The 17,123-nt window shown below is 40.7% G+C and overlaps 1 protein-coding gene across 1 annotated transcript in view; it reads left to right on the forward strand.

Annotated features, from left to right (window-relative positions):
• The first annotated feature begins 397 nt into the window (after positions 1-397).
• Positions 398-17,123, forward strand: part of LOC148041699 (hexokinase-1-like) — a 31,161-nt gene continuing 14,435 nt past the window's right edge. Inside the window, exons 1-7 of the mRNA XM_087681433.1 lie at positions 398-1,330; positions 1,873-2,023; positions 2,364-2,546; positions 2,646-2,720; positions 2,815-2,970; positions 3,055-3,153; positions 3,237-3,367. Of these exons, the coding sequence (XP_087537559.1) occupies positions 1,059-1,330; positions 1,873-2,023; positions 2,364-2,546; positions 2,646-2,720; positions 2,815-2,970; positions 3,055-3,153; positions 3,237-3,367 (1,067 nt within the window). The 5' untranslated portion in view covers positions 398-1,058. The remainder of the gene's footprint in view (positions 1,331-1,872; positions 2,024-2,363; positions 2,547-2,645; positions 2,721-2,814; positions 2,971-3,054; positions 3,154-3,236; positions 3,368-17,123) is intronic.

The raw sequence follows: 17,123 nt of genomic DNA on the forward strand, positions 1-17,123 counted from the left end.
TTTGGGAAGCCCTTTGGAAATTCGAGGTTTTTCGAACCTATAGTGAAAATAATATTGTAATAAAAAGTAAGATGAAATAAATATAATAGTAAAATAAAATTATTAAATTTGAAAAAAACCTTAAAATTTCTTTTAAAAAAGTTAAAATTTCAAAGTGTCGGGAGCAAAACCTACACAAAGAAGAAATTTACAAATTGTCAAGGTTGGACGTTCTCGATGAAACAAAAACCGAATTCTGAGATATCACCACGAGAGCATGAGGCACTCCCAGGGTGTAATGGGAACAGCCTCTAAGAGCCCTGGGCAGGGCAGGTTAAGTGCACAAAATTTCCTGATTTTTATTAAAAGCAGAGAAAAAAGTTCCGTTTATAGCTGCCCTTTTTCAGTGTCTTTCTTTCTCTCTCTCTCTCATTCTCGCGACTTCAATGAAACTGTGTGTCCATCTGCGTGTGTGATATCTACATGCTTTGCTGCGCCATCAGCCATCATCACCAGATAAGCGAGAGAGAGGGAGAGAGGGATAAGCAGCAGCTCTCCCTTCGAAGCTCTGCTGCCTCCATTGCCTTCTGCCTAATCTGAGGTAGCTGCAAGCTCTGTCTCTCTCTCTCTCTCTCTCTCTCTTTCCATTACTCCTTCCTCCACTTTCCTCGCATCTCTTCACGTGCTTCGTCACTGCATTGATTGCTGCGCCTGCATCTCCCTGTCCCCCCCTCGCCCCCCCTCTTCCATGGCTTTCTCTTGTTCTCTCCCCGTTCTGCATCCTCGTCTCGCCTCGGCTTCGTACTTTTAGCACCGCAGCTTCTCTCCGAAACTCGAGGCTTCATTACTGCGACTAGCAGCTCGTGGAAAACATTTTTGAACATATTGCTAGACATCCTGTTTTGGAGCATTTTGCCAGACGTTGCAACATTTTGCCAGACATCCTTTAACAGGAGCTCATATTGCTACATCACCGGGCTTGCGGAAATTGCAGAAGACGCACAGATTACAGTAGCTGTACACGCCGACACTGTTTCCCGGATAAGGAAGGAATTGCGTCGCGGCTTCCTGCGGACAAGATGACCAAAATAGTGGTCGGGGTCGCCATTGTATCCGCGGCAGTGGCATGTGCCGCCGCGGCCTACGTTGTCAGCAGGCGCATACGGAACCGTAACAACTGGAACCGGACCCTTGCCATCCTCCACGAGTTCCAAACCGATTGCGCGACCCCTCTTCCGCGACTGCGGCAGGTCGTCGATGCTATGACTGTTGAGATGCATGCCGGGTTGGCATCCGAAGGTGGAAGCAAACTCAAAATGCTGCTCAGCTATGTCGACAATCTACCAACAGGGTGCGCATTTTTTTAGGCTTTGCAGCTGGATTCACGGAAGGATCTGGGATTCATGTGTAGTAAATGCTCACCTTTCTCATGTACGGTTGTTTCTATAAAAGCACCTGAATACTGTCAAGCAATGATTTCTCTTGAATCCAGGTGTCGCAGCCTTAATCGGCTCAGATTAACTCCTTTGTTTGTCTGTATTAGAGCTTCTTTCAGTTTTCGTACTGCCATGCGTTAGAGCTTCCTTTTTTCTTGCACTCGAAATGGAAAAGCGTTAGAGCATTCGGGAAAGAATTTCTATAATATCACTTAACGTGTGGCTTGTTCTGCCGCAATCTGCGTTGGTCACATAGGCAGTTCTGCCGGCGGTCAAAATGGACAACATTTCCAGAACTCGCAGGACAGGACTGGATCGTTCAATATCTTGTTGTTTGCTCAGATTTTTGATGCGCGGACGTTAGTTATTATTTATATTAATAATGTTATTATTAAGGCAATGTTTTGTGTCTATCTACTTGTGTATGGACTCAAGCTTTGCAGTGATATGGCTACAGGGATGAAGAGGGCTTGTACTATGCCCTGGACTTAGGTGGTACCAACTTCCGAGTCCTTCGTGTGCAGTTAGGTGGTAAAGAAGGCCGGGTGCTTAGACAGGAGTACGAAGAAGTTCCCATTCCTCCAAATCTTATGATTGGCAGTAACGAGGTATGTGTCATCGAGGTTGCCTGTTCAGGCTGAAACACCATAGACTTTGATATAAGAGAGTCTATTGTTTATAGGTTCACATGTCTAACTGTATGGATAGTTAAACTATACGTATAGCGAAATCTGATTTGCTGTTACAGGGGCTTTGGTGTCTCCATGTAACTTATATTCGCCTGGTCAGGCTGAAACATCACAGACTCTAATATAAGACAGGTTATCGTTTTAAGCTTCGCGTCTGGCTGTATGAATAGTTAAACCACATGCATAGTGAAATCTGGTTTGCTGTTACGGAGCCTTTGTTGTCCCATGTGACTTATATTTACACTTTTCTGTCGTACAGGAGTTAATGGATTATATAGCTCAAGAACTGGCAAGATTCGTTGAAACTGAGGGTGATGGCTATCATCCTAAGCCTGGTCGAGTGCGGGAGCTTGGATTTACATTTTCTTTTCCAGTGAAGCAGACATCCATTGATTCTGGTTTTCTCATCAAATGGACTAAAGGTTTTGCCATCTCTGATGGGGTGTGTAAGAAGCAGTATCTACATATGAAGTCAATAAACTTTTTAAAAGATATATAAGTAGATGTTGTTACATTTCTATAAATTCTTTCTTGTATGCAGGTTGGGAAAGATGTAGTTCAAGCTCTGCATGATGCCATACGAAGGCAAGGTCTAGAGATGAGGGTTGCAGCACTGGTATTGAGACCCATTCTTATTTTGAGCAACTGCTGGTGCATGAATTCACTAGGTCTCATGAGGTGTTGAAACATTTGATAGACCTGTGCTGCAGGTTAATGACACTGTTGGTACTCTGGCTGGGGGTCGCTACTGGAATGAGGATGTGATGGTGGCTGTGATATTGGGAACTGGAACAAATGCTTGCTATGTTGAACGAGCAGAAGCCATAACAAAGTACCAAGGAGTAACACCTAGATCCGGTTCAATGGTAATCATGCGTTTTCCAGGCTGCAGTTTGTTCTCATGTTCCGCTTTCACAAGGTGGTAAGGTCTGTGTTGGTGTCTTAAGCAGGTAATTAATATGGAGTGGGGAAACTTTTGGTCCTCACATCTTCCAAAAACGCAATATGATGAGGATCTTGATGCAGAAACTCTGAACCCTGGGGAGCAGGTATGTAGGTTTGATTTCTGCTTAGATGCTCCAATAAAGGATCTGTTGATCATGTGACATTGACAGCGTAGTTTTGATTTCAGGGGTTTGAAAAAATGGTGAGTGGCATGTACTTGGGTGATATAGTTCGGAGGGTTCTCCTGCGTATGACTGAAGACAGTTGTTTCTTTGGCACAGAAGTTCCAGGAAATCTGTATAAGCCCTTCATTTTGAGGCAAGGATCCCATTGTCATTACATTTCTTTGTCTTCGTTAACAAGTTTGCCAGTGTTTATATCTGAAAATATATGTTTAGGCAGTCCTGTTGAATATAAATCAAGTTTTGATGTTCTGATTCTTGTGCCCTTTGTCCTGATTTGCTTCTTATGCCTGCATTAAGGGAGGGAGGAAGGGTAAACATCGTGCTTGCCTGGATGTTCATTCCAGAAGCATGAAGGGTAAGTTTGTTGCAAGTTATGGTGGTTCAATTAGTGTAGTGCACTGCCAAAGGAAGGTAGCATAGAGAAAATGTTTTCATCATGTGTTGGGTGTTCACGGTCTGTCCTTTGTCAAATAACCTTCTTTGTTATCAGCCTTCATATTGTTAGTTGTACCAGGCAATGCAATGCAGTGCTGATAATGTTTGTCAGTTGCTGTTAGAAAAGACTGGAATGCTAAAACTGACACTTGGCAATTGTGGTGCTGAAGTGGTAGTAACGATTTTCAGTATGCTGGCTGAAATCATGCATGTGCATGCCATCAACAGTGGTGTTACAGGGGTGAAAGGCTCATGCCTACTGAAGTGGTAGTAATGACTTTCAGTATGCTGGCTGAAACATGCATGTGCATGCCATCAACAGTGGTGTTACAGGGGTGAAAGGCTCATGCCTAATGAATTCTAGTTAATCAATTTATACTGGCTTGTGCACAAGTTTCTGATGCCAGCGGTCCAGGATACACAGTATACTGCAAGCTAAAAGTATGAGACGGGAGGGCTTAGCATGCATGCTAAATTACTCTTTAATCAAAAGCTTAGTCAACAAGAGCAAGTGAACAAAATTGACTCAAGGCATGACACCAGCACCAGGTGGGGCGTCTCTCTCCTTCTCAGATGGCAGGAAAGAACAAGGCATGTCAACATGCCTGGATTCTCACAACAGGAAAAATGGCTGGGTAGTTAGGTTGTAGAGATGGGTTACTAGTTCTTGGCAGCTTCTATTGTTGTAAACTTTCCAAGGCTTGCAGTTCTTGCATCCATCTTATCAAGAATAATCTGGCCAAGAGTATTCTATGCTTTTGGTGCAGCCTGGATCTGAGTCGGAATGACTTGGTATTTTCTAATATGGTTATGGTAGCTTGGTAGTTTTTGGTGCTGCACAAAGTTATTGCAATAGTTTCTGGGGCCACGATTCCTTTTTAGTAGCAAGATTAAAAGCAGTTAGATTGGCAGGGGAACTCAATGACAAGGTTCTTGGGGAAACCTTTTACCAGTGACTAGTTGTGCAACAAGTCCTAGCTGTGGCTTGGCTAACAGCCTAGATTGCTTACCAACTCAAGGATTGAGGTTTGCTTTTGATTTTCACTTTATGATTCCCTTGATTTTTCTGTTATTCCACTTGTCTTTTATGGCTGTGATGTGCAAAGTTTAAGAACCAGCTTTGTCAGTGTGTGAAGTTATTTTTCTTAAAAGCAGGGGATGCTGCAAAAAAGGGCAAAACACAAACTGTTGTCCTAGAATTTCATGTATGGTGACTATGTGTTCACCTATGCTGGAATAACCTTGTTTAGTAACAAGAATAAGTATACAATTGGAATGTTTTACACTTGCCCAGCTTTGCACAACTCAAATTAAAGAAATGTAGGCATGGATTAAAGGACTCCAGCTTTGGAATCTACTGCAGTGAGGGCATGGATTAAAGGACTCCAGCTTTGGAATCTACTGCAGTGAGGGTATAAGTGTTGGGAACTGAGCCAAAAAGTGACAATCACTATCAATCGTGACAAGAACAATGCTAGCACTAGTAGTGCTGGATAGACCTGCTGCTTGTTAGGATTGACAGATTTGTTATCTACTGCAGTGGGGGAACAAATGTTGGAATTGAGTCATAAGAGCTACAATTCTTACTAATCATGACGGGAACACTGCTAGTACTAGCACTGCGGGATAGACCTACTGCTTGTTGGGATTTTGTGAGAGAGGGAGGGAGGCAATTTAACAAACCACTTGTACATAGCCATCACCCAATTGCTCCCTTGTGCAATGCTCACACACACACACACACACACACACACACACACACACACACACAGAGAGAGAGAGAGAGAGAGAGAGAGAGAGAGAGAGAGTTGAGTTGAATGACCAAACAAGTGTAGCTCAGTTGGTTAAGTTGAATAGGGTGGTGACTAGACGGCGGACTTCACCTACATTCTACATGGTCATTTGGTATAGGTCTTACCGAAAGGGAGATTTGAATCTTGGTTGGTGGTTTAATAAAACAAGTGACTTATTGCCAGGATAGCAGCTTGATTACGAAAAAGAAAAAAAGAATAAAGTTGAACAAATTGCCACCATAACCAAGTTCCTCCCTTGTGCTTAGGCTTCATTGCCTCGTGTATGAGAGAGAGAGAGAGAGAGAGAGAGAGAGAGAGAGAGTTGAGTTGAGTTGAACAAACCACCTGTCCCATACCGTCGTAGAATAGTGCATTCTTTGTAAGACCAAGGTGTGCTAAGCTAAAAAAAGGTGCATGACATGTGAAACCTTCATTAGTTCATTAAACAACCCAAAACTCAAATTCACTTGGTGTGTTTTAGTGCCCTCATCTATGTACCCCTATATTGGCTGTTTCCTCATCTATCTACCCCAATTCATCATCATTTGGTTGCTAGATCCTCCTGCTGTTGCCTACTAATTTATCATCGCATGTTGCGTCCATTTCCTTGGACATACTTTAGTTGCCTTTGTAAACACTTTGAACACCCCAGTTCATCATCATTTGGTTGCTAGCTCCTCTTGTTGCTACCCACTAATTTATCATTGCCTGTTGCGTCCATCTCCTTGGACATACTTTAGTTGCCTTTGTAAACACTTTGAACAATGTAGCAAGCTCAACAATTATAGTATTCACTTGTTTTTCAAAAATAATATTTCAAGAAAATGAAAAAAGAAACTTAATTTGAAAACTTATGGCCATGGAAAAGGAAAAGCAATGGAGATAAGATTGAAGGTTAAAGATGGGCAAGATTGAAGGTTGAAGATAAAGCAAGAGTTTGAAAGTCAAGATGGCAAAGTATTAGTAATTACTTTAGTTTTTGAACTTTGGTCCTTCATGCTAGATCATGGCTAGGTCACTTGGTTTTTATACAAATTGTTGTCTTAGTATTTCCGTTTCATGCAATGGTTTTTTTTTTGAGCCTCATTGTTGATGTTCAGTGAGTTTGAGTTTTAGCTCTTGTGTTATGCAGTTGCATGACCAAGTCCACAAAGAATCTCCTTTCCATGTGGGGGGTAGTGGGGGACTTGTTCTCTACCCCTTTGAAAATCAAGGAGTGTCCAAAACAACAAAAGAAAGGTAAGTTGCAAGAAGGAAAGTCTCTCTTGGACTCTTCCTTATTGGAGAGAGTGAAACTATAGTAACAACACAGTGCTAAAAAGAAAAGGTTTTGTACTTAATGATAAATGTGTGACCATATTAATGTCGAATGTACTGAACATCCAAGGAAGCAAAAAAGTGAATCAAATTTCTAGCCTAAATCAGACCTTGGTTCTACCTTTAGGTAGTATGATAGCCCTTCATTGTTGATTGAGGGGTTCATGAATCAACTCCTCCTAGATATCCTCATTCTATACAGAATCTTGTGGTCATGCAAGTTATGGGCTCTCCCTTCGTGAATTCCTTGCATCACTCTTGAAGGCTTGATTGACTTGCTCTTATTGCAGAGAGTGAAACTATAGTAACAACACATTGCTAAAGAGAAAATGTTTTGTACTTAATGCTAAATGTGTGACCATATTTATGTCGAACGTACCAAACATCAAAGGAAGCAAAAAGGTGAATCAAAATTTTAACCTAAATCAAGCCTTGGTCCTACCTCAAGATAGTATGACGACCCCTCATTGTTGGTTGAGGGGTTCATGAGTAAACTTCTCCTAGATACTCTCATTCTACATGGAATCTTGTGGTTATGCAAGTTATGGGCTCTCCCCTTCGTGAATTCCTTGCACTACTCTTGAAGGCTTGATTGACTTGCCCTTTGCACTCTCTATATACCTTGGCCTTCAGGTCCATCTAGCTATTGTTGTATATTTATATGCCTGGAGTGCACATTCATATGATAAGATCTTAGTTTTCACCTCTAAGCTACATTTGGATCCTCCGCAATAGTCAGTACGATCCTATTTCACTCTTGTAGCTATCTATTGAAATGGATTATGTGAGGCTTTTCCCTAGTATCTAACTTGCACTCAAGACACGACACAAGCCAAACTTACCATAAGATGGATTGGACATCAGACTCACTTCCTAGCTGTAGAGACAAACAGGCTCACCCTCGAGCCTGGGAGCTAGTAACACTGTGAGTCATGATCACATTCCAAGGGTTGGTATCCCATACTACCAGCCCACATTAGCATACACTACTATCCTGTCACCAATTCTGTAGCGTAGAAATAACCATGAATTCCCCTTCTTTGGCTAGATCGCCAAAGTATCCCCTCATGTAAGCTCCAAACGAAAGCAACCCATTCTTTGTCATGTAACCAATCCATCATGAACTTGGATGTCAATCCCAGCTCGAGGATTTGAATCTGCAAGACTTCGATCGATGTGTCAAGGACGTCCCTCATCCAATCTTGTGCATTTGTATAGAAATATAGATGAGGCATGCTTGCCCCATCTGACCACCTTTTTTACTCCCTATCTAGCACTGGAGAGTTGTGAGGGATGACCGCATCAACACCACTAGAAAGCAGTTAAGGAAGGGGCTACCAAGCCCTTCCCACGATCCGAAGAAGAGGATCCCTTCCGCGCCTTGGACCTTGCCTTGGCCGGAGAAGCTGAGTCAGAATTTGAGGCAGATGATGACTCGTCATTGGAGTCCGCATCCCGCTTCGTCTTTTGCTCCTTGTTCTTCTTAGAAGCCGCTAACTCGTTACAGTCCTTCCATAAATGATCCTTCTTGCCACAGTGGTAACACTGGGTTTTCAACTTCTTCATCTTCGAGTCCCTCTTTGAAGCTGCAAGAGCCTCATCTGAACCATCCATAATATGATGAAAGCCTCCCTTGTAGTCGCAAAATCGCCACATGCTTAAGTAGCATCGAGGACATATGAAGAAAACTGGCAGGAGTCGTAGATGTCTACGCCCTTAAAGCTCTCGTGGAAGCTTGTAGAGTACCGTACCAACAAGATGTGCGTCTAATAGGGCAGACTGCATATGCGAAGCTGGTCTTGGAGTTAGGTCTTTGGGTTCAAATTTCAGTTGTTGGAGCTGGCCATAGAGAGTAACGACCCTCATGGTGGAAGAGCCTCGTACATCAATTGCAACTTTGATCATATGTTTGAAGCTGTCCTGCAAGAGGTGACCGCTGGTAGGACTTCTTTGGAAATGCACCGAAGTAAGGTCAAATAAGCACATTCCATGTAAGCATTGCCTCCTCATGGTTATCTTCATCAAAATCAGATGGAACAAGAGAAGGCTTCGGCATAGCTCCACCAATGAAAGCCATGAAGCACAAGTAATTGTCAAAAGATGGTGTTTGCAGGGACCGCAAACATCATTGTGTATAAGTTGTGGTTTGTCAATAGCTCTCATTGAACCATCTTTTGAAAATGAAAAACATTGCATTTTACTCAATATGTAGCCTTTCACAAAATGTGTTTTCTAGGTGCCTCAAGAGTAGGTAATGAAGACACGGTATTAGATTTTCGCAGGTGCAACAAACTTTGCACTTAAACTTGTTTGCGAAATTCAAATGACCAAAACACATATACTAAAGTTTTGCACTTAAACTTGTTTGCGAATCTAAAATTGTATATGCCATGTCTTTTGCACATTTTCCTTAGCTATTGAGCTTATATAGCTCACGACAAAGTGAACTAGGTGTAATAATTGTATCACCACAAGAGAGATCATGAAATATACATTTGTCATCAACAAACTTCACAATCAAGCAAATCTTGGCAAGCGTAAAAATTAATAGTGAATTCTTTTTGATATTTGATACATATAAAAAGTATCTATAAGTGTGAAAGTACTATCATTAAAAGCAATCAACATAATTTGCCAACTCCTTTGATAGGATAAGAGGGGTTATTGGCACATGTTACAGTATTGCCCTTAAGGGCAGACTCGAGAAAGTGAATAGATTGCGCAGAGAAGTAATATGCTTCTTGGCACCATTGTTGAAGTACCATGCATATCTAGATCCACAAGAGATATGCAAGAATCATGTAAGGGAGAATCATAATTGTATTGGGCATTAAAGATCCATTCTATATCTTATTCAACATTTGCAGATTTTGACTTAGAAAAGGAGGCATTTGCAACAACCATACTAGCCTCTTTCTTCTTAGTCTCTTTCATAGCTAATTTAGGATAGTTTTTAATGACATGATCTTTCGCCTTACAATACATGCAAAATATTGAACTCTCTTTTTTTCTTCTCACTCTTATTAGTCTTATTTGTCTGAGCAGCATTTGCAAATTTCTACTTACTACTAGAAAATAAAGCTTTTTGCTGATCTTTTTGACTAGCCACAAAAGCTTGGTCTACAATATGCATAATAGACTTGTTTTGTCTAGATTGTACTTCTTGCAATAAAAGAGAAACCGGCTCATAAAATGACAAAGCATTTGTATAGCCTTCATCATCAAATGAAGAGTAGATGGAAAACTTTGATAAGAATCAAGAAGACCATCGAGACTAATTTGTAGTGCAAAATCTCATCTACGAAGGGTGTGAGCAGAAGTACCCAGGTAATGTCCACTTCAAAGGTGTATTCAGCTGTAGAGAGTGTGCAGAGAGTGTGGAGATTCGAGATGGGTATGTACGAGTGTGGTACACACAATGAATAAAAGCATGTATTTATATTAGGGTACGGTACACTTACACCTGCGAGGGTGTGTTCACATGTGCAAGTAAATATATGCATAGGAGTAGCGAAAGGGTCTTTACACCCAACAACGTGCCACTTAAAGGTCCTAAGCGAACCTTGAACCAACTCCCACTAGCCGAACGCAATGCTCATGTTGAGCCTTTGCAAGACTTTTAGTGAGAACATTTGCAGGGTTATCTTGTGTTTTGATCTTAGTCAATGTGACTAGACCATCGGCTAGAACTTGTTTGATAAAGTCATACTGCACATCAATATGTTTGGTATGCGTATGAAACATGTCTTTCTTAGCCATGAATACAACACTTAAGCTATCACATCCAAGTATAGGTGTTTTGGTGGGCAGCCCAAAATCCTTGACTAGATGACCAAGCCAAACAATTTCTTTCGAAGCTTCAGTGGTTGAAATATATTCATCCTCAGTAGTAGGAATTGCTATTATCTTTTGCAATCTAGAGCACCAAGAAACTCCCCACCAGTCAAGGTAAATATGTACCCGCTAGTAGACTTGCGAGTATCCAAGTGACCTGCCATGTTTGCATCACAATATCCTTGCAGATCTAATATATCCTTTGTTGAGCTCAAAATGCATTAGCTTCACTTAAACAGCCCCAAAACATGCTTAATTAAGGAAAAACCTTGTTCATTCAAAAGAAATGCATTCCTAGAGAGTGTTTTATCCCATAGGCACAAATCTTGCATCACAATATCCTTGCAGATCTAACATACCCTTTGTTGAGCTCAAAATGCATTAGCTTCACTTAAACAACCCCAAAACATGCTTAATTAAGGAAGAAACCTTGTTCATTCAAAAGAAATGCATTCCTAGAGTGTGTTTGTATCCCATAAGCACAAACCCACTTGGGAGGGTCCAAACTTTCTATAAATAGGTATTAGCTGCCCTCCATTCATCCTCAATCTCGTTTTTGTAGGTTTCAGGTGTTTTCAGTGTACTGCCCACACCCCATTCGCGGAAGACATCGCGGTCCAAGCTGTCCGTTGCAGTCTTCACTCATTTGGCGCTTGTTTCCAGCCCTCCATCATTAGTTTGTTGTTGTTTCCAGCCAGGCCATTGCTGATGTCCGTCATCCAGCTGTCTTACAGCCTGCCATATCTGCATATTGCTACATTTGCAAGCCCTAGCTGCCGCCTTGCAGATTTTCTCTCTCTAGTTTTTGCCATCATCTCCTCGACTTGACATTGTTGTTTTCTCTCTTACAGCTTGTTGTTTTCTCTCTCCTTTCAGATGTGTTCATTTGTTTCTCTCTTCCTTGGATGTGTTTGCCAGTGTTTGACATTCAAAGGGTGCCTTGTTGCGATTTGGGATCCGTTCGGAGTAAGACACACTCTCCAGTTGATTATCCCTGCCCTGTTCCTTGAGTACATGAGTTCGAGGTACAAAATTCATTCGCTGCATAGTGTGTTTGCTGCATGAGCATTGCATATTCAATAGTTGTATCATTTCATTCATTCTTTGTGTTCATTGTCTTTGAGTTACCCTAATCCTAACTGTGTTCTTCTATCAGTCTGTGCTTTGTCATACGGTGTTATTGTGTTATTGTGTTAGGGTATTTTCTTCACACTCTTTCCATTGCAAATACATTTTCTTTGTGTACCCTTAAGGTACTAGAAGATGCATTTCACAGTTTCCCATTGTGCTTTGTCAGGATTTGACATAAACGTGCTCAAACTTACATTGCATGAGCAATGTTAGGTCTAGTGGCAACCATAGCATACATGAGTGATCCACAAGCTAAAGCATAAGGAACATCCTTCATAGTGTTGGCTGCCTTATCATCTTTTGGGTAATTTACTTTGCTAAGCTTAAGGTATGGTGGTAAAGAAACACCTAGTGGCTTAGCATCTACCATAGAAAAACAATCAAGTACTTTGTTGATATACTTTTCTTGTGAGAGAAATAAGAGTTGTTGTGCTCTATCTCTTGTCGCACGCATGCCCAAAATGTGTTTAGCTAGACCCAAGCCCTTCATGGAAAAGGTTGAACTTAGCTGTCTTTTTAGGGCATTGATCTAGCTTTTATGCTTACTAGCAATAAGCATATCATCCACATAAAGCACAAGTATTATAAGTCTTCCATGTGAGAGCATGAAGGCATCAAATTTCTTATACCACTATCTAAGAGCCTGTTTTCTTTAAACCATACAAGCTTCTCTTAAGCCTGCTTACCAAATGCTCATTTCTTAGCATAACAAAGCCCTCCAGCTATTTCATGTACAAATCTTCTTCTAAATCACCATGGAGGAATGCATTTCTAACATCCATCTGATCAAGTTCAAGATCCATAGATGCTATGATAGCAAACAATACTTGAAGAGTGGTCATTTTGACAACAACTGAAAATACTTTTTGAAAGTCAATCCCCTCTTTTTGTTTATAACCCTTAGCCATAAGTATTTGGGTTTGCCATCCACACACTTGATTTTATAGAACCATTTGTTAGGAATAGCTTTCCTATCTCTGGGCAATGGAACCAAATTCCAAGTATCATTTTGATACAAAGATTTCATTTCTTCTTGCATAGTTGGTTCCCACTTTTTCTTTAACTCACATTATAATGCCTCTTTATATGTGAGAGGCTCACCCTCATCTATGAGTAAAATGCAGTCCAAAGAGGGATCAAACCTCTATATAGGTCCCTGACATGTGTAGACCTTCTCACCCAATAATTTGTGTTATGAGGCAATGGATCCATATCCAAAGGAATGTCAATGATCTCATTGTTTAGCTGCTGAATTGCATTTTCAGGTTGCTGTAATACATTTTCAGGCTGCTGTAATGTATTTTCAGCATGCTGATTTTGTTGCCCAAGCTGATTTTCAGCATTCCTTTGCTTCCCATTGTCATTTGGCTCAATAATGATACATTGTTTATCAAAACCAACATCACATGGAGCCGAACTTTCAGTGTCTGATGGCAATCCAAATGGTTGATCATGCTGAAATTTTACTTTCTCTTTGTCTAAATCACTAGGTGTAGCATTTTCAGCAGCTTTGACTCATTAAATACCACATGTTGGGTGCGTAGTACCTTTTTCATGCTTGGATCCCAAACTCTATAACCCATTTCACCTTCATCTTCATAACCCATGAAGATGTCTCCGTGGGATTTCATGTCAAGTTTGGTTCTGCTATCAAGTACATGTACACTGCATTCATAGCCAAAGACCCTTAAGTGGTCGTATGAAGCAAGTTTGTCAAGCCAAACCTTTTTAGGAATGCCACTTTCAAGGGTATGATGTGGAGATCGGTTGCAAATATGTCCTACGGTTTTAAGTGTCTTTTCCCAAAACGATTGCGGGAGATTAGTTGTGGATAGCATGAACCGATTCTTCTCACATAATGTGCGATTCATTTGCTTAGTCACACCATTAGATGATAGATTATAAGGAGCTGTAAGCTCTTGTTTAATCCCATTGTCATCACAAAACTTATTGAATTCTTTAGATACATACTCTCCCTCATTGTCTATTCTTATGCATTTTTATTTTAAACCTTTTTGAATACTAACAAATGCATGAAACCTTTTAAAGGCATCCAATGCCTCACTTTTCTGCTTAAGCAAGTAAATCCATAGCTTTTTTAGAATTGTAATCTATAAAATACAAAAAATAATGGAAATCACTATGAGTTTCTCATTGGCATGGTACATACATCAGAATGGACTAAATCCAAAATACATGCCTTCCTAGAGGCTCCATGAGAGTATGAACTCTTACATGTTTTCCCAAAACACAGTCATTGTGAAGAAAACTGTTAGGGTTTGCACTGAGGACACACAGACTGTATGATCACGACAAAAACACAAAGAGACAGACGCAGACACAGAGAGCTAAGCTCAAACCCTAAACGCAAAACTCAAAACTCAAACACACAAACTCAAACACAAAGAAAAGAAGGGAGAGAGAAAATATAACTCTAAAGTGAATGAATGCTGTAAATGAATGTAAGAGTGTATAGTGTGCTCAAGGGTAGAGCAATGTCAGAGTATGACGTCCATCGGAGACGGATCCCAAGTCTGTGACCACCAATCGGAGTGAGGAAGTAGAGGAACTACAAAGTGATGGTACTAGAGGTTGCTGAAGAACCAAACACAAGCAGTAGAGGATGCAGAGGGAAGAGGGCGGCCGCAGAAAGTTGCAAACCCTGATGGAGGAGAGTATCAACCAGCAGTCGCCTGGTTGTGGAGGGCCAAAACGTAGGGTATTGAAGGTCCCGTGATGGAGAAGAAGGTTTGCCTACTGTTGCCAACAATCAGAAGCTACAAACTTAAAGAGAGCAAATGAGGGTGGAGGCGCTGATGATGAGGAACATGGCCAAATACAACAGGAGGGATGGTGCCAGACATTGGGCGACAGCTGGAAGAAGGCGCGAGGGCACTGCGAGGCTGGAAGGAGAGGTGGCAGCAGTTGCGAAGATTGGATAGCCACGTGGAGGTAGATTGATGGCTAAAATCTGCATTGGAGAGTGTGAAACCCGCACAGACGGAATGAAGGTTGAATGGGGGTAGCCTGTCTATTTATAGATATAGAAGGGTGTCCTAAAAATTAGGGTTTTTGGAAGGCCATTGAAACTCTCTCAGATCGCTTCCCTTTTTAGGGTTTTTTATTAATTTAGTGTGTTTTGGGGCTGTTTAAGAATGCTAATTAGTTGAAAAGCATGTTTCAGTTCAAGAGTCATCATAAAAGTCAAGCTTTGAGTTTTTCACATGAACTCTTCTAAGTGAGAAAAGCACCTATAAACCCTTTTGGCTCATGTGTCCAAGATGCTTGTGCCATAACTCCATACGTGATTGATTGCACTTTTGCAACTACAACAAACTTTCCAAGAAGTGCCTTGTAGTGAAGATAATATAGAGTTCCCTTTTTACTGCCTCTAGTGACTAGCATGGATCCTTTTTGTATCATTTACATTCCACCACCAAAGGTAAAAAAGTAACCCCTGTTGTTTAACTGCCCAACAGAAAGCAAGCTCTTCTTAATGCTATATACATACCTAACATCATGAAGAATCAATTTCTGACCATTTTCAAGAGCTAGGTGTATGGTGCCTACCCCTTCAATATCACATGTATGGTTATTTGCTAGATAGACTTTCCCAAGGTTACCTCTTGCATACGAATAAAAACACTCCAAAGATGGAGTTACATGAAATGAAGCACTACTATCACAATCCATGATTGTGACAAACCATCACGAGTAGACAAGGCATCTATCACATCCCTTTTAGTGATATATATGTTTTCCACTTTCATAAGAGCGTGGATTTGAAGATGCAACAAAAAAATCAGCATCTTTATCTTCTTCTATCTCCTCAATAACAACATTAGATACCACATTTTCCTTCTCTATTTCTTTAGGGGGAGAGCTGCTATTGTTCTCATTTTTTTTTTGCCTTTTGCATTAGCCCGCTTCTTGTGTTCTTGCTCCTTTTTATAGCAACTTTAATCAGGTTTTTTATGCCCTTTGTGGCCACATTGATATAGCAAGTAACATCTTGCTGTTTTTCCTTGCTTTTGTTGCGATTTTTGTTCTTATTTGCAGCATTTGATCTCTTTTTAGGTCGTGCTCTTACTTTGTAGGCTGATCCATTGTTTTCCCCACTTGCCTTGCGTTTAATCTCCTCATTGAGAATAGAACCATGCACACCATCAAATGTCAAGTTGGGGTTGTTGCCCAATGACACAACCAATGCTTCCCATGAATCTGACAAAGTTATGAGCAAGAAGATAGCCCTCAGCTTAGGGTCAAAAGCCGGCAAGCTTGCATCTTGTAATTGACTCAAAATACTAGAAAAAGCATTTAAATGCTCTAAGGCTGGCTTAGACTTATCAAGCTTCAAGTTGACTAACTTTTGCATGAGATGGACCTGGTTGATAGGAGTTGTATGAGTTGTATTTTCATACGTAGCCTTGAGTTTCTCCCAAACTGCATAAGCAGTGGTGAGTCTCTTGATATCAACCAAGATATCATTTGTGATTGCCATTTTGATGTAAGTAAGGGCTTTCTTATTCATTTTAGCCCAATTTTCAGATTGATATCATCCATGATTGTCATTTTGATGTAAGTAATGGCTTTCTTATTCATTTTAGCTCAATCCTCATCTGACAAAGCAACAAGCTTATGTTCTACCAAGGCATCATCACAATCCTTCAGAAAAAGTATACTTTGCAAACAATCTTTCCAAAGATCAAAGCCATTGCCATCAAATTTATGAATCTCAAAAAGATTCTGTGTGCCAGATGTAGATGCATTGTCAGCCATCTCCAACATTAAAAAATTGCAATAAAATGTTGAATACTTTCAGCCAGTAGCAAGGTTGCTGAATATAACAGCAAGTACAGACACTTGTACTTCCGAAGGTGTCCAAGGAGCAGATATTTGACTGCAATTTCAATCCCAAGAGCTGATTACAGCATGTACATGAATCAAATCTGATGCATATGCATGAATGACAACTCCCACTTCAATAATACATCACCGTAACTCCCAAATGCAATAACCCAAGTGTTGTATGTACCATTGTTTCACTGCATAATGGGCATTCAACAGTACATGTACAAAGAGAAGCTGCCCTTTCTGCAACATTTAATACATCCCAAGTCCAAATTTCTTCCACTCAACAGTGAATCTGCTGTAATTTCATTGTCAAAAGCACAAATCGGCTAAAAATGCATCACTGATGCGAAAAGCCCCAAAATTTTTGCAATAAGTCTGTCCCAATTGCATTTATACATCATCCTATGTGTCAAATATGGGGAAATGTTACAGAAATTTCACAAATTTTACAAAGCCCCTAAATTTCGTGGTCCAAATGTGCACAAATTGTAGTGAAATTGGCTCCCTAAGCAAACTTTCACTTGT

Source organism: Lygodium microphyllum, chromosome 1, assembly GCF_053477565.2.
Source record: "Lygodium microphyllum isolate KBCC chromosome 1, Lygodium_microphyllum_v1.1.10, whole genome shotgun sequence".
NCBI lineage: Eukaryota > Viridiplantae > Streptophyta > Polypodiopsida > Schizaeales > Lygodiaceae > Lygodium > Lygodium microphyllum.